Raw genomic sequence first — 26,873 nt, forward strand, 5'->3', positions numbered from 1 at the left:
GGCCAATAAGTTTTCTTTCACCCACTTCATCCCAACATAGAGGAGTTCTGCACTTCCTGCCATATAGAGCTTCATATGGAGGCTTGCCTATGCTTGATTGATAGCTGTTGTTACAAGCAAACTCAATCAAAGGCAGGTGTGTGTCCCAGTTACCTTCAAATTCAATCACACAGGCCCGTAGTATATCCTCCAATATCTGAATTACCCTCTCAGACTGGTCATCTGTTTGTGGGTGGAATGTCGAACTGAAGTTCAATCTAGCTCCTAGGGCTCTCTGAAGACTACCCCAGAATCTAAAAGTGAACCTTGGATCTCTATCTAACACAATCGACACTGGCACTCCATGCAATCTCACAATCTCATCAATATACAGCTTAGCCAATCTGTCCAGACTATAGTCCATCCTTACTGGTAGAAAGTGAGTAGATTTGGTTAGTCTATCCACTATGACCCACACTGCATCATGATTCTTCTGTGTTTTTGGAAGTCCCATTACAAAATCCATAGTTATCCTTTCTTATTTTCACTCAGGCACTGGCAATGGATGTAGCAATCCAGCTGGCACTTGATGCTCTGCCTTAACTTATTGACAAGTTAGGCATTTGGATACAAAACCAGCTTTGTCTCTTTTTATACCCATTCACCAATAGTGTTCTTTTACCCCTCTATACATCTTAGTGCCACCAGGGTGCATAGCAAAAGGAGAATCATGTGCTTCCTTCATAATGATTTATCTCAATTCAACATCATTAGGAATGCACATTCTGCCCTGGTGTAACAATAAGCCATCATCTCTCAGAAAATTCAGGTTTCTTACCGTCCCGAGCTTCCTTCATTAATTTCTGATATTTCTCATCCGTTTGTGTAGCTATTTTAATCTTATCAATCAATACTGGTTTTACTTGCCATGCAACTGTCATTTGCTCCTCATCATCAACCTCCAAACTAGCATGTAGAGTCTTTAATTCATGCACCATCATCAACCTCTAAACTAGCATGTAGAGTCTTTAATTCATGCACCATGAACAAAGGAGAAACTTCCAAACTAGCCATAGTTTTATGGCTCAGAGCATCGACAACCACATTAGCTTTCCCTGGCTAGTAGTCTATCAGATAATCATAGTCTTTAATCAGTTCTAACCACCTCCTCTGTCTCAAATTCAACTCTTTCTGAGTGCCCAAGTACTTCAAGCTCTTATGATCTGTGTAGATATAACATTTTTCCCCATACAGATAGTGTCTCCAGATCATCAGAGCAGCAAGCTCCAAGTCATGTGTAGGATAGTTTCTCTCATGTGGTTTCAGCTGGCGTGATGCATAAGTAATGACATTTCGATCTTGCATCAGTACACAGCCTAACCCATTATGAGAAGCATCACTATAAACTGTATATTCTTTACCCGGTGTAGGTAAAGTAAGAACTGAAGCTTCAGTCAAACATCTCTTCAATTCATCAAAACTCTGCTGACATTTATCAGTCCACTGAAATTTCACATCTTTCCAAAGCAGTTTAGTCAGTGGAGATGCCAACATAGAAAATCCCTTTACAAACCGACGGTAGTATCCAGCTAAACTTAGAAAACTGCGGACTTCAATAACATTCTGGAGCGGCTTCCAATTAAGGATAGCTTCAATCTTTCTAGGATCTACCTTAATTCCCTCTGCTGATACTATGTGCCCCAAGAAAGAAATCTCTTTCAGCCAAAATTCACATTTTGACAACTTAGCATACAACTGTTTGTTTCTCCCTTAAGGTCTGCAGTACAATCCTCAGGTGCCTATCATTCTCCTCTGCATTACTTGAGTACACCAAAATATCATCAATAAATATAACCACAAATTGGTCGAGGTATGGTCTGAAGATAGTGTTCATTAGATTCATAAAATCAGCTGGATCATTAGTTAACCCGAATGGCATAACCAGAAACTCACAGTGGCCATATCAAGTTCTAAAAGCAGTTTTTAGAATACTCTGCTCTTGCACCCTCAACTGATAATAGCCCAATCTCAAATCAATTTTGGAGAACATAGCTGCACCCTTTAACTAATCAAACAAATCATCTATGCGGGGCAACGAATATCTGTTTTTTATTGTCACCTTATTCAACTGTCTGTAGTCAATACATAGATGGAGAGTGCCATCTTTCTTTTTAATAAACAACACTGGCGCTCCCTAAGGTAACACACTAGGGCTAATGAAGCCCTTATCAAGCAACTCTTACAATTGCACCTTTAACTCCTTTAGTTCAGCAGGTGCCATTCTGTATGGAGTAATGGAGATTGGGTCCATACCAGGCATAACCTCTATTTTAAACTGTACTTCCCTTTCCGGAGGTAACCCTGGCAATTCTTCAGGAAACACATTTGGAAAGTCACATACTGTAGGAATATCCCTCACTGCGGGACTCTCTACTTGGGTGTCTATCACATGAGCTAAGTAAGCTTCACACCCCTTTCTGATCATTTTTCTAGCAAGTGCAGCAGAAATAAGGTTTGATGGTAACAACTGCCTCTCCTCATGTATTACCACATCATCATACTGAGGGAGACCAAAAGTGATTGTCTTCAGTTTACAGTCAATCATGGCGTGATGCCTGGCTAACCAATCCATGCCCAAGATAATATCATAATCTCTGAAGGGCATTTCTATCAAGTCAGACAGAAAAGTATGTCTTTGGATCACTAAAGAACAATCCTTGTACATTCTGTTAACCCTAATCTATTATCCTAACGGACTAGTTACTAGCACCTCAAAATCCATTTTCATGCACGGAGCAGTAGTAAGACAAGCAATGTTGGCACTAACATATGAATGTGTAGACCCCAGGTCAAATAAAACATATACATCTTGATTAAAAATTGAGAAAGTACCAGCAACAATGTTAGAAGTCTTAGCCTCTTCTCTCTGTTTCATTGTGTACACTCTGGCTGAAGTACCACCTTATTCTGGATGATTCACAGTACTCTGACTTCTAGGTGTACTACCCCTACCTCTGCCTCTACCTCTACTAACTGATGGTGAACTCCTCGAGGTAGAAACTTGAGCTGATCCCTCGGATGTAGCAGATGGTCCAGAACGGCGTGCACTTGTACAGTCCTTAGAAAAATGACCGGTCCCTCCACAGTTAAAACATGCTCCTGTGGCTCTATAGCATACTCCACCATGTGTTTTGCCGCATGTCTCACATACACGGACTGATAGTGCCCCTCTGGGTGTCTGCTGACTAGATCGAGGTGGTCTCTAGCCAGAAAATCTTCCTCTGCCAGATCTACGAGAGCTGAATCTCTCAAAATTTTTCCTCTTCCCTGAACCACTATCAGGTGCTTGACCAGTAGCTTTTTCACCTTTCTCTTTCTCTTCAATACCCTTTTTAACTGATCCTTCATTTTTAATCATTTCCAGTTCCAGGGTCTGTGAGATCAACTCTGAAAAGTTTTGATATCGAAACCCCACAACTTGCATTCTCAAATTAGGCCTTAACCCGGCCTCAAACCATTTACACCGATCTTTGGGAGTGGCAACTAGGCTTCCAGCATAATGACTCAACCTGGAGAAGTCTCTCTCATATTCTGCTACTGATCTGTCCCCTTGTTTCAAACTCAAAACTCTTGCAATTTCATGTCCACATATGTATCGGGGACCCATTTCTGTCGGAACTCCCTTAGAAAGTCTAACCATGTAAGAACTAGAGGCTCTACTAAGTTGTGGGGGATGGTTTTCCACCATTCATAAGCATCTCCTTATAGTAATGAGACTAAGTACTCAAACTTTAATTCTTTAGTGCAGTGTAGGTTCTTGAATACTCTCTCCATTCGTTCCAACCATTGTTCTGCTTTCAGTGGATCCACAGTCCCCTTGAATTCAATAGCCCCAAACTTCATTAATTTTTCATATTGTCTGGTTAGGGGCTATGGTTGCACTGCAGGTGCTTGAGTCTGAGCTTGTGTTGACAAATTTCCAGCCATTTGCTGAAACAATGCAGCCATCTGCTGAGCGAACTAAGCAGGAAACTGCGGCATTGGAGGAGCTAGATTGGCTGATCCACTCACATTCTAGAAACTTGGGGCTTCCTCTTGTGCTTCAGCCTCAACAGATTGCTCGACGGAATGATCTTCTTCTTTCATTCAGATTTAAAATTTATCTACTCCCTGATAACAAACACAAAGAGGTTTATCTCCATTAGTTCATATTCATGATGTAAATATCTCATATGTATCAAGTAAAGACACTTGAGTAGTTGTACTTAACAAAGGAAATATGCTAATTCATAGTCAAAACTCATTTCAAAATATGGCTTTGATACCACTAAAATATGTCACACCTTACCCCTCCGTAAGGCATAACATGATCCCATAGTATACTCAATGAATCACTGAACTTCATCTACCGATAATTCATTAAATACACTACAAGAGATTTTAAACCATTTCTATTCATTTTAATTGGTAAAATAATGTTAAAGCATCATTTAAAAACCTTTAATTGGAGTTTAAATACGAAGTAAGAAATTTGGTAAATTTTATTTTCTACAAATTTTATAAAAATTTCGGCAGAGTGCCGTCTATAATTGGAAAAAACTGTTTTTCTAACACCTGTAAAAACACTCCCAATAAATTTATTTTTCAATCTCAAACTCCAATATAGTCTCAAATCAACACAGGTCAACACAATCTCATTTCAAAATATACAACTCAACACAGTTCAATAAAATTCTTCATCCTTGCTTTTGATTTAATTTATATAAACAAGTCCCAATTTACAGAAAGAAAATAAAAAATAATATTATTTTAGACTTTAATGTACAACTGCTCAATTAACTATATAGATACATATGAACAAAATAATATTTACATCAACTAATTTACAAGGGTATAAAGCGATACCCGTACAAAAATCCTCAAAGTAGCTCCCTTGACAACTTAGCAGCTCACTCTACTACCTTATCTTTTCCCTTATTTGCGACAGCAAATAAAAGCTATCGCTGAGTAATGATTACTCAGTGGTGTTAGTAGTATGCCCTAGAGCATATCATTTAGTGTGTATCTTGTACATGTTTTATTAATAAAAGGCATTTTCACTTTTTCGTTTACATAATATATTTATGTGTAATAGAAAATGTCCATTGATATTTTGTTAGAAATTCTATTCTTAAGTTGTTAAGAATATGAGTGACAGTATTTCTAGCACAAAGTATCATAAATAGGTTCACAATCGAGGATACTTCACAATAAGGGCATGACTTATCCAAAAAGATTGTAATCATGTTTGTTCCTAAGCTATTTATATGAGATATAAATAAGATGGAATGGTGAGTCTCATGCCATATAACAAACATGATAGGCACTTATACATGATTAGTAGGTCGAACCAGTGACACTTATGACAAGCACATGGAGTTTACTCTTGTCAATGTATTATCATAAATCATATCAGTGCATATAATCTTTAGACTTGAGATAGCACAGTTATCTTGTATATAGGTGGTTTGAGTTCATACTTGTACTGTCTATGGGTATATGGGCATGTGTTGGCTCCTACTAGTTATATATGGAGGTAGGTGTTGATCAAGATAGAATCTGTTCCTCTAAGTAAATAGGGATAAAATTCTATGTTCATTTAATTGTTCTTGATGTTTCAAGTTCCTGGCCAGGATAGATAGATTTATTCAGAAAAGAGTTTTTGATGAGAACATCTTATTAATCAAGAACTGGAATTAAAAGAAAACATAATATTCATAGCAAATGGGGTTTGACATAAACCATGACTCCAGCTTGAATTGGAATTTTGTAACAGAGAGATTCTAGTGCATGGTAACATATAATTATAGGTTCATTTAAGATAAACCTTATTACTAATTGGGTGGCCATGGCATGCTATGCTAGGGGTTAACCATGGTCTATGAGGTGCATAAAATGATTTAGAGAAATCATTTATGGTAAGAAAGAGTTCTGATGATATTAAGAGTTGATATTATGTCTCATTGCCAATTAGTGATGAGCCTAGTAAGTCACACACATACACAAGTAATCACCAAATTAAATATGATTTAATTAATTAATTAAAGAGTTTAATTGATTAATTAAATAGGATTGGTTTGCAATTAGATTGCAAAATCCCTAGCATGGCTTGAAACCAAATCTAGGTTATTGGATGTATAGTATAAGTTAAATTTATATTTAAAGTGTTTAAATATGAATTTAATTAATGAGAAATTAATTAATAGAGATTAATGAATTAATTTATATTTGATATAAATTGATTAGAAGAAGAGAAATAATTATTTTGGGTTGAGAATTCAAAATTAAGACACAAAGATATTTTGGTCATTTCACAGGGTGACATGTGGTACCATGAGATGGTAACACATGGCACTACACATAAGCTTGCCAAATGTCTTTTAATCATGTAAGATGATTAAAATTAAGATTAAATATAGGTTTGACACTTGGCACAATGTGATTGGGTCAATTAAACCTAGAGCCAATCAGAAGGTGACATGTCGCAAGGATTTTAAGTGGTGACCTAGCTATATAAGTGTAAGGATGAAAGAACAAACATAACAAGCTGCCATTCATCTCTTTGGTGCCGCCACACTTGGCTGCCATTCCCTTCTCTTCTTCTTCTTCTCTCATCAATTCAAAGAGATTAGCAAACAATCTCTTGAATTAAAAATATTACAAATTGTTTCTAGTATCCTGTTTACATCTGTAATCTCTCAAAAGGCAAAACTTGATTTTTTAATTCATAGAAAAAGTTTTAGAAGCTTTTCAAGGGCTGCCATAGGTGATCTTGGTGTGGACAAGGTAGAGGGACAACATCTGGTGTCCTAGACGCATCCCAAAGGTGCCAAACACACTGCAGTGCATCAAAATGTTAGTGCACTTGTTCTTATTTTAATCTAAGGTTCTAAAGAATTAATCTGATTAATTCTAAAATCTTAAATGGAAAATGTAGATCCAAAAACATATTAAAATATTTTTAATATGCTATTTATCATTGAAATCAAATAGATAAAAATGAATCTTGCATGATGCATGTGACCCTAGATGAAAAATTTTAAATTTCAATGATCTAAACTTTTGTTTTTCATGCTTCCTCTCCTTCAATTGGTATCAGAGCCACTATATTTGCCATTTAGATAGTTGATTATATGATTTAATTGTGTGGTTTGATCATGAGATGATAGATCCATTGCTGGTTGCAAAGGAAAAGTGGTGGCATGGTGATGAACACCAATGGTGCTCACACTTTGTGGTCTCCAATGGTGTGCGCAAGGTTTGGTTTTTGAATATACAATTGTTGTATGATCTAAGGTTCATCCTATGACTAATTAAAATATTTAATTAGGTGTTTTAATCACACAATTAAATTGTAATTCAAATCTGAATTTTAAAAATTATTTGAATGTGATTCAAATCTAAATTTTAAAAGTTGTTTGAATGTGATTCAAATATGAATTTTTAAAATTGTTTGAATCATATTCAAATATGAATTTCTAAAGTTGTTTGAATGTGATTCAAATCTGAATTTTAAAAGTTGTTTGAATGTGATTCAAATCTGAATTTTTAAATTTGCTTGAATGTGAGTCAAATATGAATTTTTAAATTTGTTTGAATATGAATTTTTAAATTTGTTTGAATCATATTCAAATCTGGATTTTTAAGTTGAATATGAGATATTCAATTTAATTTAAGTATATATGTTTTATTTAATTGTTAAATATGATATGCATGATGGATGATCATGGACTATAAAAGACCAATGTGATTGGATTTATTTCTTTTATGTTTTTTTTGGGTTGTAAATTAATTAATTAATTTTAATTTATTTTTAGGCATGTATTATTAAGGTTGTAATAATTTTGGGTTGTAATTTCATATATTTAGTTCTTGTAAATTCGTCTTGGTATGCCAAGGACTACTATGTAATTGGATTGCAAGAAGATCAAGGAGGTCAAGAGCATTGGTGGGACCATTGGGAGGAATTTAAGATCAAGTGTTGATTATATACTCCTTCAGCAACTCTTGTAAAATGAATGAATGAAATGCACCTAGGAATGCTCTGATTCAATTCTTGGTGGCTTAGAATTGAATCCCTTAGAAAGTCCATGATCATACTATATTTATTATTATCCATGAATGCATGAGATGTATGGGAATGTATGCCATTATATGATATATGCATGCTAATTGGATAATGTGCAAAGTGAAACCATGATAGTAATTAGGATGACCACAAAATCTTCCAAACAACTGATTAATTTGGATATGCTATAATTAAAGTAATTATAACATGGGCCATTCATTGGGGCAATTATTTTAAGAAATTTTAAATAGTTGCATATGATGCAATTAATTTAAAAGATTTTCTTAAGAATAATTGTTAAGCATGAGATGTTGTAAACATGTAAATGGTTTGGTAGCCAATAATGGATGTGCCTGAGGATATTAAAATTATTTGCATGTTTACTGGCTCAATGGGATCAACTTAACTAATGCAAGATAAGTCAATAATGGATGTGCTTGAGATTTTGAGCATTAGGGGCTAGGTAAAGGATTGAACCTCACGTGAGATGTGATGGGCATGGAGTTGCTCACTTATAATTTATTATTATTCCAATAATGGATGTGCCTGAGGATGATCAATAGGATTATAAGAATTCAATCACCCACTAGAAATCCATCCAACTAGGATTTCCGTTTTCTACTTTGGAAGTATAAGATTCGCTAAGTTAGTGGGAGGACCAATTTGATTAAAAGACCATAATCATTTTGGTTAATTGCATGATACATTTACTAATTAATCTGGTAATTTTCTACAGTTAATTTTCTGATAATAATGAGCACAGAACAACCACCATCATCCAATATCCTTGCAAGCATACTTGATCGCAATAGGTTGACAGGACCTAATCTATCTGATTGGCTAAGAAATTTGTAACTTGTCCTAAACCTTGAACATATTGGATATGTTCTAGACTCACAGGTTCCTGGTCCCTTACCTTCAGAGGCCACACAAGAGGAACATGAAACTTTGGACAAGTGGAAAGAGCATGATATGAGAGCTAAGTGTTACATGCTTGCTTTTATGAGTAATGAGTTACAGAAGTAGCATGAGAACATGTAGAGTGCGAGTGAGATCCTCCTTCACCTACAAGAGTTGTATGGTGAGCACAGCAGGAATGCTAGGTATGAGATATCTAGGCAGCTGTTCCACATGAGGATGTCTGAGGGACAGAATGTTAGGGATCATGTCCACAAGATGATTCGGCTGATTGAGCAGTTAGAACATCTTGACTTTAACATGGATTTCCAACTACAGACGGATTTGATCCTTCAGTCCCTTCTAGAGTCTTTTGGGAATTTTGTGATAAATTTTCATATGACTAAACAGGAATGCACCTTGGCTGGTTTACTCAACATGCTGGTTATTGCCCAAAAGAATATGCAGGGCAATAAAGGAAAAGAAGTAGCTTTGATTGCATCTTCTTATGCTGGAAAGTCCAGGAAGAAGAAGGGCAATAAGAAAAAGAAACCTCAGATTCTTGGTCCTTCCAAGAAAATAGCTAAACAGAAAGGGAAGACTAAAGCTGATGGAGGCAAAGGAAAGTGTTTCCACTGCCAGAAGGATGGGCACTGGAAGAGGAACTGCCCAGAGTATCTTGCTTCTCTGAAGGACAAGAAGGATACACCTTCGGAAGGGATATCCATATCTTGTTATTTAGATTTTGATGATACTCATAGTTCATCTACAGCTTGGGTTTTAGATACTGGTGCCAGTTCTCACATTTCTTATGATGTGCAAGAACCAGAAAATAGTAGCAGCTTGCGTTCTCGAGATGTTAGACTCCGGATTGGCGATGGCTCAACTGTTAAAGTTTTAGCCATAGGATCTAAATCTTTTTACATATCTGGACATGTTTTGTGTATGGATAATATTTTATATGTACCTGATGCATTTAAGAATATCATTTCTATATCTAGTTTGATTAGAAATGGCTATGAATTTCAGTTCACAAATGATGTTTGTAATATTTATTTTGGAAATAAATATGTTGGTTTGGGTTATATGAATGATGGTCTTTATTATTTGGATAATAATGACAAACACAAAATGAATGTAAGTGATCTAAATGAATGCAATGCCATGGTGAAAATCAACTCAAGTTCAAAATATATTTGGCACTTAAGATTAGGTCATGTTGCAGAAGATAGGATTACAAAACTGGAGAAAATGGGGATTTTATCTTCATTGAGCTCTGAGCCTACTCCAACTTGTGAATCTTGCCTTCATGGTAAAATGACTAGATCACCCTTTGTAGGACAAGGGCTAAGAGCTGAAAATATTTTGGAGCTAATACATAGTGATGTATGTGGTCCATTTAAAGAAATGGCTAGAGGTGGTTTTCATTACTTAATTACCTTTACTGATGATAAATCAAGGTTTAGGTATTTGTATTTGATGAAATACAAACATAAATCCTTTGAAAAGTTTAAAGAATTTAAATATGAAGTAGAAAATCAAACAGGAAAGAATATTAAAGCTCTTTGATCAGATCATGAAGTTGAATACTTGAGTACTGAATTTGATGAACACTTGAGAGAGCACGGCATTGTTTCCCAGCTGACTCCTCCAGGAACACCACAGCTGAATGGTGTATCTGAAAGGAGAAATCGTACCCTATTGGATATGGTACATAGTATGATGAGCTATACTGATATGCCAATCTCCTTTTGGGGATTTGCATTAGAATCAGCTTTGCTTATTCTGAATAAGATTCCATCAAAATCAGTATCTTCCACACCTTATGAGATATGGCATGGAAGAAAACCAAGTCTTAAGCATGTTAAGATTTGGGGTTGTCCAGCTTATATCAAAAAGCTGAACACTGATAAATTAGAAACCAGATCAGAAAAGGGTCATTTTGTTGGATATCCAAAAGATAGTTTTGGATATTATTTTTATTTACTTACATCACAAAAGGTTGTGGTAAGTAGAGATGCCACATTTCTTGAACAACAGTTTGTTCAAGGAGGCAAAGGAAGGTAAATAGAATTAGAATTGGAGAATTCTGACCAACCAACAGATCAGATGGATATAGATCCATCTAGTCAACCTACACCTATTAATGAAACATCTACAGCTGTTCCTCGTAGAACAACCAGGGTATCTCACCCACCAGTGAGATATGGTTTCCTTCATGAAGAAGAACAAGAGTTGTCTACTCATGAAGAAGTTGATCATGGAGATGATCCACTTACCTATGAAGAAGCTATATCAGATATAGACTCTTCGAAATGGATTGATGTTAAGAAATCCGAGATTGATTCCATGTATAAGAATCAAGTTTGGGATCTTGTTGACCCACCTGAAGGTATTGTACCTATAGGGAACAAATGGGTTTTCAAGAAGAAAATTGATTCTGATGCAAAGGTAGAGACCTATAAGGCAAGGCTAGTAGCGAAAAGGTTTCGCCAAAAGCAAAGAATCGACTATGAGGAGACTTTCTCGCCTGTTGCCATGCTTAAATCAATTAGGATTCTATTACCAATAGCTGCATACTATGATTATGAGATTTGGCAGATGGATGTTAAAACAGCTTTTCTCAATGGATACATTGAAGAAAACATTTTCATGGAACAACCTAGGGGTTTTGAATCCCAAGATGGTTCCAAAGTATGCAAGCTAAAGCGATCCATTTCTGGGTTGAAACAAGCTTCAAGGAGTTGGAACATCCGTTTTGATGAATCCATTAAGTCATTTGGTTTTATAAAAAATGAGGATGAGCCATGTGTATATAAGAAGGTTAGTGACAGTGCTATCACTTTCCTTGTCTTATATGTGGATGACATACTGTTGATGGGTAATGACACAGGTATGTTGACAACTGTAAAGGTATGGTTGTCAAATACATTCTCCATGAAAGACTTAGGGGAGACAACCTATATTCTTGTGATTCGCATCTATAGAGATAGAGCAAAAAGAATAATTAGTTTATCCCAAAGTCTATACTTAGAAAAAGTGTTAAAGAGGTTTAACATGCTTGCTTCCAAGAGAGGATTGTTACCAGTGAGACATGGTATCCACCTTTCTAAAGAGATGTCTCCAAAGACACCAGAAGAAAGAGATAAAATGGCCAGGATTCCATATACTTCGGCTATTGGAAGTTTGATGTATGCAATTTTGTGTACTAGGCCAGATATCGCATATGCTGTTAGTTTGATTAGCAGGTATCAATCCAATCCAGGTTTGGAACACTGGGTAGCTGTCAAGAATATCCTTAAGTACTTGAGAAGAACTAAGGATTTATTCTTGATATATGGAGGTGGAGACTTGTAATTGGACGGTTATACTGATTCTGATTTTTAATCAGATGTCGATGAGAGAAAGTCTACCTCTGGATACGTGTTCATTTGTAATGGAGGTGTAGTCAGTTGGAAGAGTTCCAAACAGAATACTACTACAGATTCCACTACCGAGGCTGAGTATATTACTGCATTAGATGCTGTAAAGGAAGCTGTTTGGATAAAGAAGTTCGTGACAGAACTTGCAGTAGTTCCTGACAGAACTTGCAGTAGTTCCTTCCATTGAGTCAGTAGTTCCACTTCACTGTGACAATAATGGAGCAGTCATACAGGCTAAGGAACCCCGGTCTCACCAGAAATCCAAACACATAGAAATGCGCTACCACATTATCAGAGAAATAGTTGGGCGAGGCGATGTAGCCATATAGAAAATAGCATCAGCTGAAAATCCAGCTGATCCATTCACTAAGCCTATGTCACAAACTCAGCTAGACCGACATCTTGAGAAGATGGGTCTAAGATATTGTAATGAATGGCTCTAGTGCTAGTGAGAGATTGTTAGTAGTATGCCTTAGAGCATATCATTTAGTATGTATCTTGTACATGTTTTATTAATAAAATGCATTTTTACTTTTCCGTTTACATAATATATTTATGTGTAATAGAAAAGGTCCATTGATATTTTGTTAGAAATTCTATTCTTAAGTTGTTAAGAATATGAGTAACAGTATTTCTAGCACAAAGTATCATAAATAGGTTCACAATCAAGGATACTTCACAATAAGGGCATGACTTATCCAGAAAGATTGTAATCATGTTTGTTCCCAAGTTATTTATATGAGATATAAATAAGATGGAATGGTGAGTCTCATGCCATATAATAAATATGATAGGCACTTATACATGATAAGTAGGTCGAACTAGTGATACTTATGACAAGCACATGGAGTTTACTCTTGTCAATGCATTATCATAAATCATATCAGTGCATATAATCTTTAGACCTAAGATAGCACAGTTATCTTGTATATAGGTGGTTTGAGTTTGATACTGCTTTCATACTTGTACTGTGTATAGGTATATGGGCGTGTGTTGGCTCCTACTAGTTATAGATGGAGGTAGGTGTTGATCAAGATGGAATCTGTTCCTCTAAGTAAATAGGGATAAAATCCTATATTCATTTAATTGTTCTTGATGTTTCAAGTTCCTAGTCAGGACAGATAGATTTATTCAGAAAAGAGTTTTTAATGAGAAAATCTTATTAATCAAGAACTGAAATTAAAAGAGAACATAATATTCATAGCAAATGGGGTTTGACATAAATCATGACTCCAGCTCGAATTGGGATTTTGTAACAGAGAGATTCTAGTGCATGGTAACATATGATTATAGGTTCATTTAAGGTAAACCTTATTACTAATTGGGTGGCCATGGCATGCTATGCTAGGTGTTAACCATGGTCTATGAGGTGCATAAAATGATTTAGAGAAATCATTTATGGTAAGAAGGAGTTCTAATGATATTAAGAGTTGATATCATGTCTCATTGCCAATTAGTGATGAGCCTAGTAAGTCACACACATACATAAGTAATCACTAAATTAAATATGATTTAATTAATTAATTAAAAAGTTTAATTGATTAATTAAATAGGTTTGGTTTACAATTATATTGCAAAGTCCCTAGCATGGCTTGAAACCAAATCTAGGTTAGTGGATGTATAGTATAAGTTAAATTTATATTTAAAGTGTTTAAATATGAATTTAATTAATGAGAAATTAATTAATAGAGATTAATTAATTAATTTATATTTGATATAAATTGATTAGAAGAAGAGAAATAATTATTTTGGGTTGAGAACTCAAAATTAAGACACAGGGGTATTTTGGTCATTTCACAGGGTGACATGTGGTACCATGAGATGGTGACACATGGCACTACACATAAGCTTGCCAAATGTCTTTTAATCATGTAAGATAATTAAAATTAAGATTAAATATAGGTTTGACACTTGGCATAATATGATTGGGTCAATTAAACCTAGAGCCAATCAGAAGGTGACATGTGGCAAGGGTTTTAAGTGGTGACCTAGCTATATAAGTGTAAGGATGAAAGAACAAACATAACAAGCTGCCATTCATCTCTTTGGTGCTGCCACACTTGGCTTCCATTCCTTTCTCTTCTTCTTCTTCTCTCATCAATTCAAAGAGATTAGCAAACAATCTCTTGAATTAAAAATACTACAAATTGTTTCTAGTGTCCTGTTTACATCTATAATCTCTCAAAAGGAAAAACTTGATTTTCTAATTCATAGAAAAAGCTTTAGAAGCTGTTCAAGGGCTGCCATAGGTGATCTTGGTGTGGACAAGCTAGAGGGACAACATCTGGTGTCCTAGATGCATCCCAAAGGTGCCAAACACACTGCAGTGCATCAAAAGGTTAGTGCGCTTATTCTTATTTCAATCTAGGGTTCTAAAGAATTAATCTGATTAATTCTAAAATCGTAAATGGCAAATGTAGATCTAAAAACATATTAAAAGAGTTTTAATATGCTGTTTATCATTGAAATCAAATAGATAAAAATGAATCTTGCATGATGCATGTGACCCTAGATGAAAATTTTTAAATTTCAATGATCTAAACTTGTGTTTTTCATGCTTCCGCTCCTTCAAGTGGTGCACAATAAAAATTTAAAGATATTAAATATCAAAATATACATCCATAAACACAATTTTAAACCATTTCACAAGATAATTCATAAGGTTCAAGTCAACTTTTGTAATATCATTTTGTCAAAATAATTTATAAATTACAGTGTTGCTAATCCATACACAACTTAGGTCATAACACAAAATTTTTGATCAATGCTGTGTCATACACCACGACAAAGCAATCTGAACCCCACTAATTGAAATCAATGAGGGAGGTGGCTAGCTAGCTATATGAGTACTCATCCGATCTCAACCTCAACTGGTAAGCCAGAGAGGGAGGAATATAGTCGATCTCAACCATGTAAATGGAGGAGGAATACAGTAATACTGTCATGCTAAGTGTGAATCCAAAACCAATTTAAAATCAAGTTATTCAAACATTTCATTCAAACATTAAGTAAATTCCCATTTCAAATTTCAATTCACAAAGTGGGCAACATAGCACTTCTCAAGTCATTATTCAGCATAAATTATGTCAAAATATATTCAAATAAATTTTCTCATAGCAAATCAAAATTGAAAAGATATTGTGCACAAACCTTGTATGAGTCGCCTCTAGGCCTTGACTCACTTTTCCTTAACTTCCTTCCCAGCCTCTTTTTCAATTGAAATACACAATTTACAGTGTTTCAGTATCATGTCTCATAATTATTTCAACAATTAATTTCATGAATACTTAATTGTACCATTAAATTTGCTTAAAATGGAATTCTTTGAGTTTGGTAATTTGGGGTTACTATTTATTACACTATTCAAGTCAAAATATTGACTTTTTCATGTTTAATAGGTATGTTAGTCCTAAATGCACTCACATACTACATTTTAAGTGTCAAATTTGTTGGCATTGATTGCCATTCTAATTTCAAAGCTTCCTAAGAAAAATTGTAAATTTTCACTTTTAGGTCACTGTTTTCTACTGTTCCATTGGTCTTATTACAGTGGGAATTTGACCAACTTTCCTTCATCAAAGTTGTTTCTTATTGTCTTAGTTTTAATTCCATTTTTTAATTACTCCATTTGGAGTTTTATAGCTCAGGTTATGTTAATTTCAAGGTGGCTGGCCGGATTGATTTTAACCCAGAATTCTGGGTACCAATTCTGTTTTGGCAGTTTTGGTGTGCCAAATGCAGCTCACTTTTCAGATGGTTTATCATCAGAATTTGGGTTTGTATTCTTCATAAAAGTTGTAGTGCTATGTCTCAGCTTTCTATCGGTATAAAATTCAGGTCATTTGGACCTTGCTAGACCAAGTTATGAACATCTGAACAAGTACTGTTTATATGGTTAGTTTTGTGCAGGGTAGTGTGCCTAAATTCGGATTTTACCTAACTTTTCACTAATTTGTGTTTAGTTTTAGGGTTGGGTTTCTACATAAAAATTGTAACTTTGGGTCTTAATTTTCATCTCCGATTGGCTTTATACCAATTGGAGCAACCAATTTTCAGTTATGCTCTCTTGAGTTAACCAAGGTCAAACTGCCCAATTAAGGCAGCATCACCTTCACCATTTCAATCCCATTCCAACCATTCAAACATATTCCAAATGACTCCAATTGACCATTTCAAACATCAATTAGGTCCAATTGCATCAATTCCTAAAATCCCTAATTTTTTCTCCCCAATTTTCAATGGTTCAAGAACCCTAATTTTCTAAGTAACACAATTCACTCAATTTCAACTACCTAAATCATGCATATACTTCATACAATACTGAAATTCATGTTTGATTAAACCAAACCACTCAATTCATCATCCACCCAACCTAGCCGAATTCCATACTCTTCCACTCATATAAAATTTTCTCTATTTCTCATGCAATTTTATCACAATTAAACTTAAATTCATGAATTTAATAAGAATTTAAGCTTGAAGTTGGACTTACCTCACTTGATCAATTTTCTCAACCTTCCAAACTTCAAGATTTCTTCTTTCTTTTGCTTCCAATCACTCAAACAAGGCCAAATGATAAGTTTTTATTGTAGGGACTATGGAAAATATGGCAAAGTTTAGGGTGTCTTTAAGCTCAAAATGAGCTTTCATGGAGGAAGTGGAAGAGAAAAGAGAGAGAAGGGCTCACGGCAAGAAGAAGAAAGGAATGAAAAAAAATGTCTTTTTAATTTATTTAATTGTCTCTTTAAATGATCATCCCCTAATTTTCAAATTATAAAATTTAAAATTTATTACATCATGCTTAGGTAATGTATGATGTCATAATATGTTTTTCTTTTTGAATTTTTCATTTTCTTTTTCTTTTCTTTCCATAACTTCTTCACTTTAAATCTAATTTTCATAAATTTAATTTCCTCCATTTTAGTGGACATTTAGGCCATGAGTCACTTCTAAGGGTGAATTGACCAATTTGCCCTTTGCCGGTCTGATTTGGTTTTCCAATAACACTGTATTTCTTCCTGAACCATGATCTAATTATTTGATCTGATTCTCAACTCTTTTTTGTGGTTTTCTCATTCTACTAGCTTCGCAATAATTCCTATGACTGCGGTGTCATAATGTCCCGTACGAAATTAGAGTTCCAACTGACCTCACAGTCACTTCCCGATACGGTCACCCATCACTGTGATCCATGGCTCATTTAACCTTTTATACTTTGTTTTCTGAATTTTCATTTCATCATCATATAGTGACTATTTATTTTTATTCAAGGCTTTCTATATGACTTAAACATGGTCCTAATCCTCTTAATTGTCCGGACCGACATCGGTTACCGGAACAGTGAAATGCACAGGACTATAATTGTAGGGGTGTTACAAAACTTAAATCTTAGGAAAATTATTGTATAGTCCTGGTGCATCAGGTCATAAGCATGATTTGATGCACTAGACCAAACAGATAACAACACGTCAACTATAAAAAGGTGAGTAAAAAATTTATCATAAAAATAAAATAATTTTTATCAAGTAATACATATGATGTGTCACATTATTGTTGGTTGGATGTACCACATCACCTGGTGACACGATACACTTAGACTATTGTATAATTTCCCTAAATCTTAACCTTTTAAAGGTTTACAGTTTAAAAAGAGAGATATTATACTAGGAAAGAGATATTATAGAGAATCATAATAATATATGCATAGATTAGTTAGTGTTAATAAAAAAAAAATAAGTGAGAGACTGTAAAGAGGGAAAAAATAATAATAATAGTTAGATGGATTAGTATTAAACTTGAAGTTTAATTTTTCAAAAGTTTAAAATATAGAGAGAAAGAGGAAGAGAGAGAGAGAGAGAGAGAGAGAGAGAGAGAGAGATAAGTTCACGTTTTAAGTTGTACGACTATCGCCAAAATTACGTAATTAAAAGTTCTGATTTATTTAGTACTTTAATACAAAAATAAAATAGTTCAAAATAAATTTTACTTATTTATTGTATAATATTTTAAAATTATTTCTCATATATTATTTCTCATATAAAAATTAACTTATTTTTTATAAAAATTATATTTAAAAATATAAATAATTATCTATATTATAATATAAATGTATGAAGGAGGAGGAAAACAATAATTTTGCTGAAATTTCCCTTCATGCTTAAAATTAATTGCAATTATATTTTTATTATTTCAATTCACCTTCTCCATCAGTCTCTTGAAACTAACAGAGGGTTTATATCTCAGAAACCATCCTATAATTTTGGGACATCTTTCAGAAATGGCTTCAAGAACTGTAGCTTGCATTGCCTTCCTGCTCTCCCTCAACCTCCTCTTCTTCAGTATGGTGAGCGCTGCGACTTGCCCTGTGGATGCCCTAAAGTTCAAAGTATGTGCCAATGTGTTGGGGCTAATTAAAATCCCACCAGATGCACCTTGCTGCAGCCTCATTAGTAATCTTTTTGATCTTGAAGCTGCTCTTTGCCTTTGCACTGCCATCAGAGCTAATGTCTTGGGCATCAACCTCAACGTTCCTGTCGATTTGAGCTTGTTTCTCAACAATTGCGGCAAGAAAGTCCCTGAAGGATTCAAGTGTCCATAAGTCATTTTCGTTTAATTAATATCTTTCTTTGCGTCATGGTATGTTTCACCTTTGAGATGTTTTCTGTAGGGGTGTTCGGTTTCGATTCGGTGTAGGGTTTGGCTAGGAACTGAAACCGAACTGAAATTTCGGTAAGGTTCCAGTTCGGTTTTTCATTATTTTGGTTTCGATTCGGTACGGTTCTCGATTCTTCGGTTTCGGTTTGATTCAGTTCGGTACGATTTCGATTCGATTCTCGGTTCTCAAAATAATTTTATATCATTATTTTCTTAAAAAGTCATTCTTAAATTAGTATTTAAATTTTAAATTGGGTTATTAATATATAATATATCATATAATATATCTTTTAGCTATGTTTAAAGTGTATATATAATTTATGATTAAATATATTATATAATATAATAGTATAAGTATATCATATAATATATATTTTAATTATTTATTAATCATATAATATTTAACTACATGAAATAAATATAATTAATAATTTATATATATATATATATGTAAAAGATAATAATATATTTATAATTAAAAATTATAAGGTAATTTAATATATTTATAATTAAAATTATTAAGAAAATATAGAAAAATAAAATATAATATTAAATTATATTTAGTTCATAATTATATACACATGTATAAATATATATAATTATATTGAAAGTGTATAATACATCTAAAAAAACATAGAAAAATATATGTGTAAATTCAGTTCTCACTTCAGTTCCGATTCGGTACGGTTCCGGTTCAATTCTTAGTGAATAACCAAAATCGAACTAAAGTATTAAAATAAATTCGGTTCAGTATGGTTCTTATCAGTTCGGTATAGTTCTTTAATTCGTTTCGATTTCTCCAAGAATCGTGCACAACCCTAATTTTCTGAATAACCCTTAAACAGTATTGAATCAAGAAGGCTACTGTAACTGTTCTGATGCATGTAGAGAAGGCTTCTTGCTTTCTTCTTTAAATCCTGTATTCTTTTAACGAATCATTCATTTTACTTTTATTGAATTTTAATAAAACTGTTATTTTAATTTTATTTTATTTATATTTATGGATAGAGAGACATTATGAAACAAAAACAAAAATTCCAGCAAGGAAATCAGCTATGAACAAAATTCAGTAAGTAGACGTTGCAGGTATCTTATATTATTAGCAAATAATAACAACAGCTTTTTAATTCTTAAAAGGCTTGCCACTAAGAACATCAACTTATTTTCAATCCACAAATTTCTGAGTCCGGCCGTTTCAATCAAAAGAGGAGAAATCATTAGGATTTCCCGACTGCTTTAATTAATCTAGCTTCTGTTAATTTCATTAATTAACTATGGTTTTGGGTGGCCATGGCTGCCAAGGGGCAATTGAAATGATTTAATTAATAAAATCATAGATTTCCAGTTCGTTTATAGCAGATTATACAACCTGATTCGAGTGGGAGTTCTTCGAAACAAGTATGGGCTCATTAACTATGATATCTAAGGTATCCTCCCTCTCGATCTTAACACTACAGATCTTACGTTTGATGTTTTCAAGTACTTCTATTGACTTTGGCTTTGAACGAATTTATCTCGTTAAGTTATTTTCTAGTTTATTTTTTAGTAATTAAATTTTATTTATTAAAAAAATATGACCTCTCTTATTTGTCATTATTAAGTCATATAATTAACCTTAATGAGGTTGACTACGAACATTTTTATACGCAAATTATAATATATATACATTTACCGCATTAAAAAATAATGCATTACATATTTACAGAAAAAATAATTTTGTCATCAATTAAGAAATATAAAATCCATGTTATTGTCAGTAAAATGCACTTACATTGATTATATTAAATAATTTCCGATATGCACCTTGACTTTTAAAATTTACAAAATGTTGGTGTTGCATGTGGATTACAAACAAAGAAATGAAAGAAAATGTATAGTAAGTAGAAGTTTAAATTATTTTGATAGAAATAACCCCAAGCTCAACGAAAAATCTTATCGACTGTTTTCAACACTCTCTAAATTAGAGAAAATTTCATATGATATCATAGAATGTCACAATTTGAAGTTTGAAAAAGCATGCTGAGTAGTCTGCAAAGAGCTAGACCTTGGTGGATTTATGGGCTAACAAAAGGATTAGAGTCATAGAGCCAAGTCAAAAAAAAAAAAAAAAAGCCAATACAGGCAACTAGATTTAATCTAAAACTGAATTTTTTAAATTTAAAAATTAAATCAAATCAATTTATAAAAGAATTAAATTTAAAAATTGATTCGGTCAATTTCTTTTTAATTTAAATTAATTTATGCTCATTCATTATATTTCATTGAATTGTGAATAATTCATCTTTTGATTTGCCTTTCATCATCATGTCAAGAAGTAATTATAATATGTATTTTTCTATTTAAATTTCGGCTTCATCATTGAACTTGACATGCGCATTGAAGGAACCTTCTTCCTTCATAAATTCCAGATGGGAAATAAATCTATGAAATATTTAGCTGTTAATTTTGAAATTAATGGTGCTTAAACACTTACTTTCCCCGAAAGAAGATCAGATTCGCTTAAAACATTTTCTTTGATGATCAACGATCCCACGAGGTACATTCTCAAAACAAATAATCCGACGAGGTACGAATAATTAATCGCAAAAAGTGGAACCACCGGGCATTATTCAAGTTTTTAAGGCCAGCTATATTTTGGCCAATAATATTATGCATGTCGACGTGCCCACATGCAGAGTAATTATTAATGGTTTTGGGAGAATTGTATTTTGCCTAAACTCAATTTACATCAAGTTGAGATACATACTCTATTCTTATTACAAGCGGATGAACTCTGTCCTTATCCTTAACAGTCCCCTCAAATCAGTGCTAGCCGTAGAAGAAAACCGAGCTTCTCACGCAAGTGCCCAAATCAATGGACAACAAGAGGCTTCGTGAGTATATATGCAATTTGATCATTGATAGAGATAAAATTGACTTTAACTATACTTCTAGCTATATTTGTTTCTTAATAAAATGGTACATGGTCAAGCTTGATGTGTTGTGTATAGTGCAAGCATAAAACACCATATTGCCTGTCAAGTAAATTGCCCAAAATTATCGCACCAAAGCTTTGCCACACTGCAACTTACAAAATTAAGTTCAGTCAATAATACCTCAAGCCAAAGGAGCTCAACAGTGGTATTGGTATGGTTATCGTAATTTTTAATACAGGAATAAAAATAGGAACAAACACCCTTATAATTATATTATCAAAGTGGCCAGATAATTGGCATTCAGGATTTCTGTAAACACCATTATATATTCGTCATTGTAATGCCAGCCATGTATTTTGAAACGGTCATGCTATAGCGAGGTGCTCACATGCCTCATATTCTTCATTTTTTAATACTTATTCTGTCCTTCATCTCCGTCTATTGAATCCTCATTCCTCAACTAATCTATTCACCATTTCCCTCAGTCTCTTGAAACTTACAGCGGGTTAATCATATCTCAGAAACCATCCTACAGTTTTGGGGCATACTTTTTTCAGAAATGGCAGCAAGAACTGCAGCCTCCATTGCCTTCCTGCTCTCCCTCAACCTCCTCTTCTGCAGTATGGTAAGCGCTGCGACTTTTGTTTAAGATGAATCAATCTCCTTAAGTTTTTACTTATCATGAAGTTTTACTCATCATCATATCATGCATGAAATAATTATAATAAATACATATTTTAAAGTTTCAGCTTCATTGACTTGACCTGCACATTCAAGGAGCCTTCTTCCTTCATGAACTCCAGCTGGGAAATAAATCTATGAAATATTTGGCTGTTAATTTTGATATTAATTGTGCATTAAAACTTTGACTTTACCCGAATCAAGACCAGATTCGCTCAAAACCTTTTATTTAACGATCAATAATCACATGAACTACATTCTCAGAATAAATAAATAAACAATCCTACGAGGTACTAATAATTAACCCCAAAAAGTGGAAGCTCGTGGCATTACTCAATATTCTGTAATGCCAGCTATATTTTGCCCAATATGCCATGACGACATGAGTGATGGTTTTGGGAGAATTGTATTTTAATTTTTTTTTTTAATATATGTATGAAATATTATAAATTAAAATAATTACAAAATAAAAAATATAAGGAGATACTGTTTTGGATGGCGTTTGATATTTATCAAACCTTTAATATATCAGTTTCGAGTTTAATATATGGTTTTTTTTTTATTGGAACTTTTGTGTATATAATTTTTCTTTTCTTAGATAATCAATTTATTAATGAGCCGGAAAGAGGATTATAGAGATGGGCTCAAGGTCTAGTTATCATATATTAAAGAAAAGATAACCAGGGTTGATCAATTCAAATTGAAATAACTCATCGAATTGAGTCAATTCAAAAATTCAATTTACTTTTATTAAAAGTTTATTTCAATTCAATTTTAATATTTTAAATTTGAATTAATTTAATTTGATTTTTACATTAATAAAATAAAAAAAAAACTAAACAACATATCTAAAATTCTAGTCATATCACAACATTATGTAAACTCAAATATTATGTAAAATTAAAAATTAATTAAGGATTTACAAGATGATTAATATGACCAACTTAAAACTGATGTATTTAAATTGATCCCATTTACCATCTATCATTTTTATTACAAATTTAAAGATACACATTAAAAATTCCATAAGTAATATTTTTTATGACTGCATATATATTAAAAATCAATTAAGTAGTCTAACGTTCAACATATTCTAGCAATGCCAGTTATGGGGAAGCTCCAACAATATAGCCTAGCATCGCGATGTGCTCACATGGCCCACGTACCTCATTTCTATAATTCAAGCAAGCAGTGCCATTGCCTAATCTCGCCCCCTCTATAAAAACCCTTAAGCCACTCCATTTCTCTTCACACTTACAGCATAACAAAACTTATATCTCAAAAACCATCCAAGAATTTTGGGCCAAACTTCTTCCAGAAATGGCTTCAAGAGCTGTAGCCTCCATTGCCTACTTGTTCTCTCTCAACCTTCTCTTCTTCAGTACGGTGAGCGCTACGACTTGCCCCGTGGATGCCCTAAAGTTCAAAGTATGTGTCAATGTGCTGGGTCTAATTAAGATCCCACCAGATGAACCTTGCTGCAGCCTCATCAGTAATCTTGTTGATCTTGAAGCTGCTCTTTGCCTTTGCACTGCCATCAGGGCTAATGTATTGGGCATTAACCTCAGTATTCCACTCGACTTGAGCTTGGTGCTCAACGATTGTGGCAAGGAGGTTCCAGAAGGATTCACTTGTCCATAAGTCGTTTCTTCTCGCGTTTCATGTGTTTCAGCTTTAATTTGGAATGTTTCTTAATTTGGGAATTTGATATAAAGACCAGTAACTTCTTTGTGTTACTCTTTGTACGGATGCATGGAGAAGGCTTTTTGGCTTCTTTCTCATCATCTGTATTCCTTTTTTGATAAGCAATCATATGTATTCCTTTTGTGTATCGTTCGAATTCTTAAATACTAGTGTTGAATTCCAGTGATACACACACACACACACACACACACACACACACATATATATATATATATATACACACACACACACACACACACACACATATATATATATATATATATATATATATATATTACAGATGTTTGCAGTCCTTGCTTTTTCACTAATATTAATAATTATGAGCTGATTTACTATCAAATATTAGTTACAAGAAAAGAGCATTTTCTCTCGTTGACTTTGTATGTATCTTATGAATGTTTCTTACTACTCCCTTCATCCCATAAAACTAGATTCACTTCCTTTTTAATTAGTATCAAATTTTTCTCTTTTGAAATGATATAATATTTATTAGTTTATTAATATACATTAAAAATTAAAATTTATTAACTTTAAAAATTATAACGTACTCATTTTATTTTAAATGCATCTAATATGAATTCAAATTTATATGAAAGCGAACTTAACAATCATTAAATTAAATGATTGGATTGAGATTTATGCAGAATAAATGTACAAATCTAAATATGATTTAATATAGCAATTATTAAACTTATTAATAATATTGTACTCGTTAAGGTGCTGAGTCTCGATCCTTATCCCCTAATGAAGTTACTCTTGTTCAGCAATTAGCATATGAGAAGCAACTTTGGGCATCACGAAGTGAAAGTGTTTTGGAGGCAAACTTCGCGACCGAAATGCCAAGTTCTTTCACTATCAATGTTCCAATCGCTAGTCAAAAAATACAATTATGCAACTCTCTGACAATGGGCATACTTTTTCCCCAAAACATGACATTAGGCATATTATTTTTGAAGGCTTTGAGTTTCGTTTCAAACAAGAGCATCCACATGTTGGGCTGTGATCTTAATTTTCTATGCTTAATTAGTGATGAGGAAGCTAATTAAGCTACTCAAAGAACCTTTTTCAATAAAGTGTTTGTGTTCAGTTAATGATCTCCTATCATCTCCTTCACAGTTTGAAGGAAATTTCTCACCGGTCAGAGGAGTGGTAAGATCAGTCTTGTTAGTTTTTCCTCTTCTTCTCAGTTCGGCTCTTGGTTCTTCATCTGTATTCATCTTTACTCTCGTCAACGAACTGCTCTTATTTCTCCTTAACCACCTATCAACTCCATTCACCCTAACAACTTGTCCACTCCTCTTATACTCATGAATCACTGTGAGCAAGTGTCGACACCATATTTTGGCCATTCACCGAAGTCAATGAAATTTGCAAATCGACCTCCAACTGACATTCTTCGGTTACAAGTAACTTGATTAGGAAGTAAACCGATCCCGCATCTAATCGAATGCTTTCCGATCTCTCAACAAAGGAGATCACGCTAATATCAGGTCCCTATGCCATTCAATCTCATTTCCGATCTCTCATCAAAGGAAATCACACCAATATCAGGTCTCCGTGCCATCCAGTCTTATTTTCGATCTCTCCTTTATAAATTTTGTGGTTTCAGTCCGACTTAATGGTGTTTCCGATCTTAAGTGTTCAAATCAAGTTTCCAATTTTAATGATCTAAAGTTCTATCTGGTATTTGGTCTCGGCATAGGCCGATCTCATGGTTACAATGTTCTTCCGACCTCTTAGATTAATAATCGCTTTTAAGTTCGATGTCCTAATACGTTCAAATAATCAAGCACTCATACAATTTGGATACTTTCCGATCTCATCAAGAAATTGAGCAAAATGGGATTTCATTTCATTTCAAAATAAAGTACAAGTCATTCGGCTGGAGAGTCACCCCCAGCCTGTTCTACATTGACATTTCGCTCAGTATCCCTCTCTCTCTCGGTTTCCTCCTCGCTCTCCTCTTCGTCTTTAGGAGCAAGATCCACCATCCAGAAAAAATCTTCCCCAGGATAACGCCTTTCGAGCTCAGCTAGAAGATCGCTGTGTGAATTCACATAAGCACCAGCTTCCCTTATCACAGCCTCTTCTTCCTTCGCTTTGAGCTCCTCAGTAAGGCGGGCGACGTCGGCAGTTCGGAGCGACCGAACTTCCCCAAGTTCACGAGCCTGCTCGGCTAGTTTATCCTCGTAGGATTTCATCCGACCTTCGATTTTAGCAATGTAGTCTTGGGAGGATGAAAGTTGGGCTCGGGCAGAAGCTGCGTCCTGGACTGCTTTCAGAATCTCCTGCCTCAGAAGATAAGCCTTTTCCCTTATTATGTGCTGATTCACCAGGCTCTCTACGCTCAAACTCATCGTCTGAGCCAGGAGATCGTCAATGCTACCCGAGGTCATCCTGTTTCGGTCCTCTTGGAGGTATATGGTAGCACCCAGAACTTTGGCCAAGCCCAGATTCTCCCGAATAGATTAGTTATTCTCCAGAGAATGAATGAGGACTTGGGCACCGCGAGAA

General features: G+C 34.1%; 2 protein-coding genes across 2 annotated transcripts; both read left to right on the plus strand.

The window, feature by feature from the left end:
* The first annotated feature begins 18,682 nt into the window (after positions 1-18,682).
* Positions 18,683-19,003, plus strand: LOC110640871 (14 kDa proline-rich protein DC2.15-like). The gene has a single exon (XM_021792398.2). The coding sequence runs from the start codon at positions 18,683-18,685 to the stop codon at positions 19,001-19,003; it is 321 nt and encodes a 106-aa protein (XP_021648090.2).
* A 4,923-nt stretch (positions 19,004-23,926) lies between these two features.
* Positions 23,927-24,469, plus strand: LOC110640878 (14 kDa proline-rich protein DC2.15-like). The gene has a single exon (XM_021792407.2). The coding sequence runs from the start codon at positions 23,976-23,978 to the stop codon at positions 24,294-24,296; it is 321 nt and encodes a 106-aa protein (XP_021648099.2). The 5' UTR covers positions 23,927-23,975; the 3' UTR covers positions 24,297-24,469.
* The last annotated feature ends 2,404 nt before the right edge of the window (positions 24,470-26,873 follow it).

Source organism: Hevea brasiliensis, chromosome 9 (genome assembly GCF_030052815.1).
Source record: "Hevea brasiliensis isolate MT/VB/25A 57/8 chromosome 9, ASM3005281v1, whole genome shotgun sequence".
Taxonomy (NCBI): Eukaryota; Viridiplantae; Streptophyta; class Magnoliopsida; order Malpighiales; family Euphorbiaceae; genus Hevea; species Hevea brasiliensis.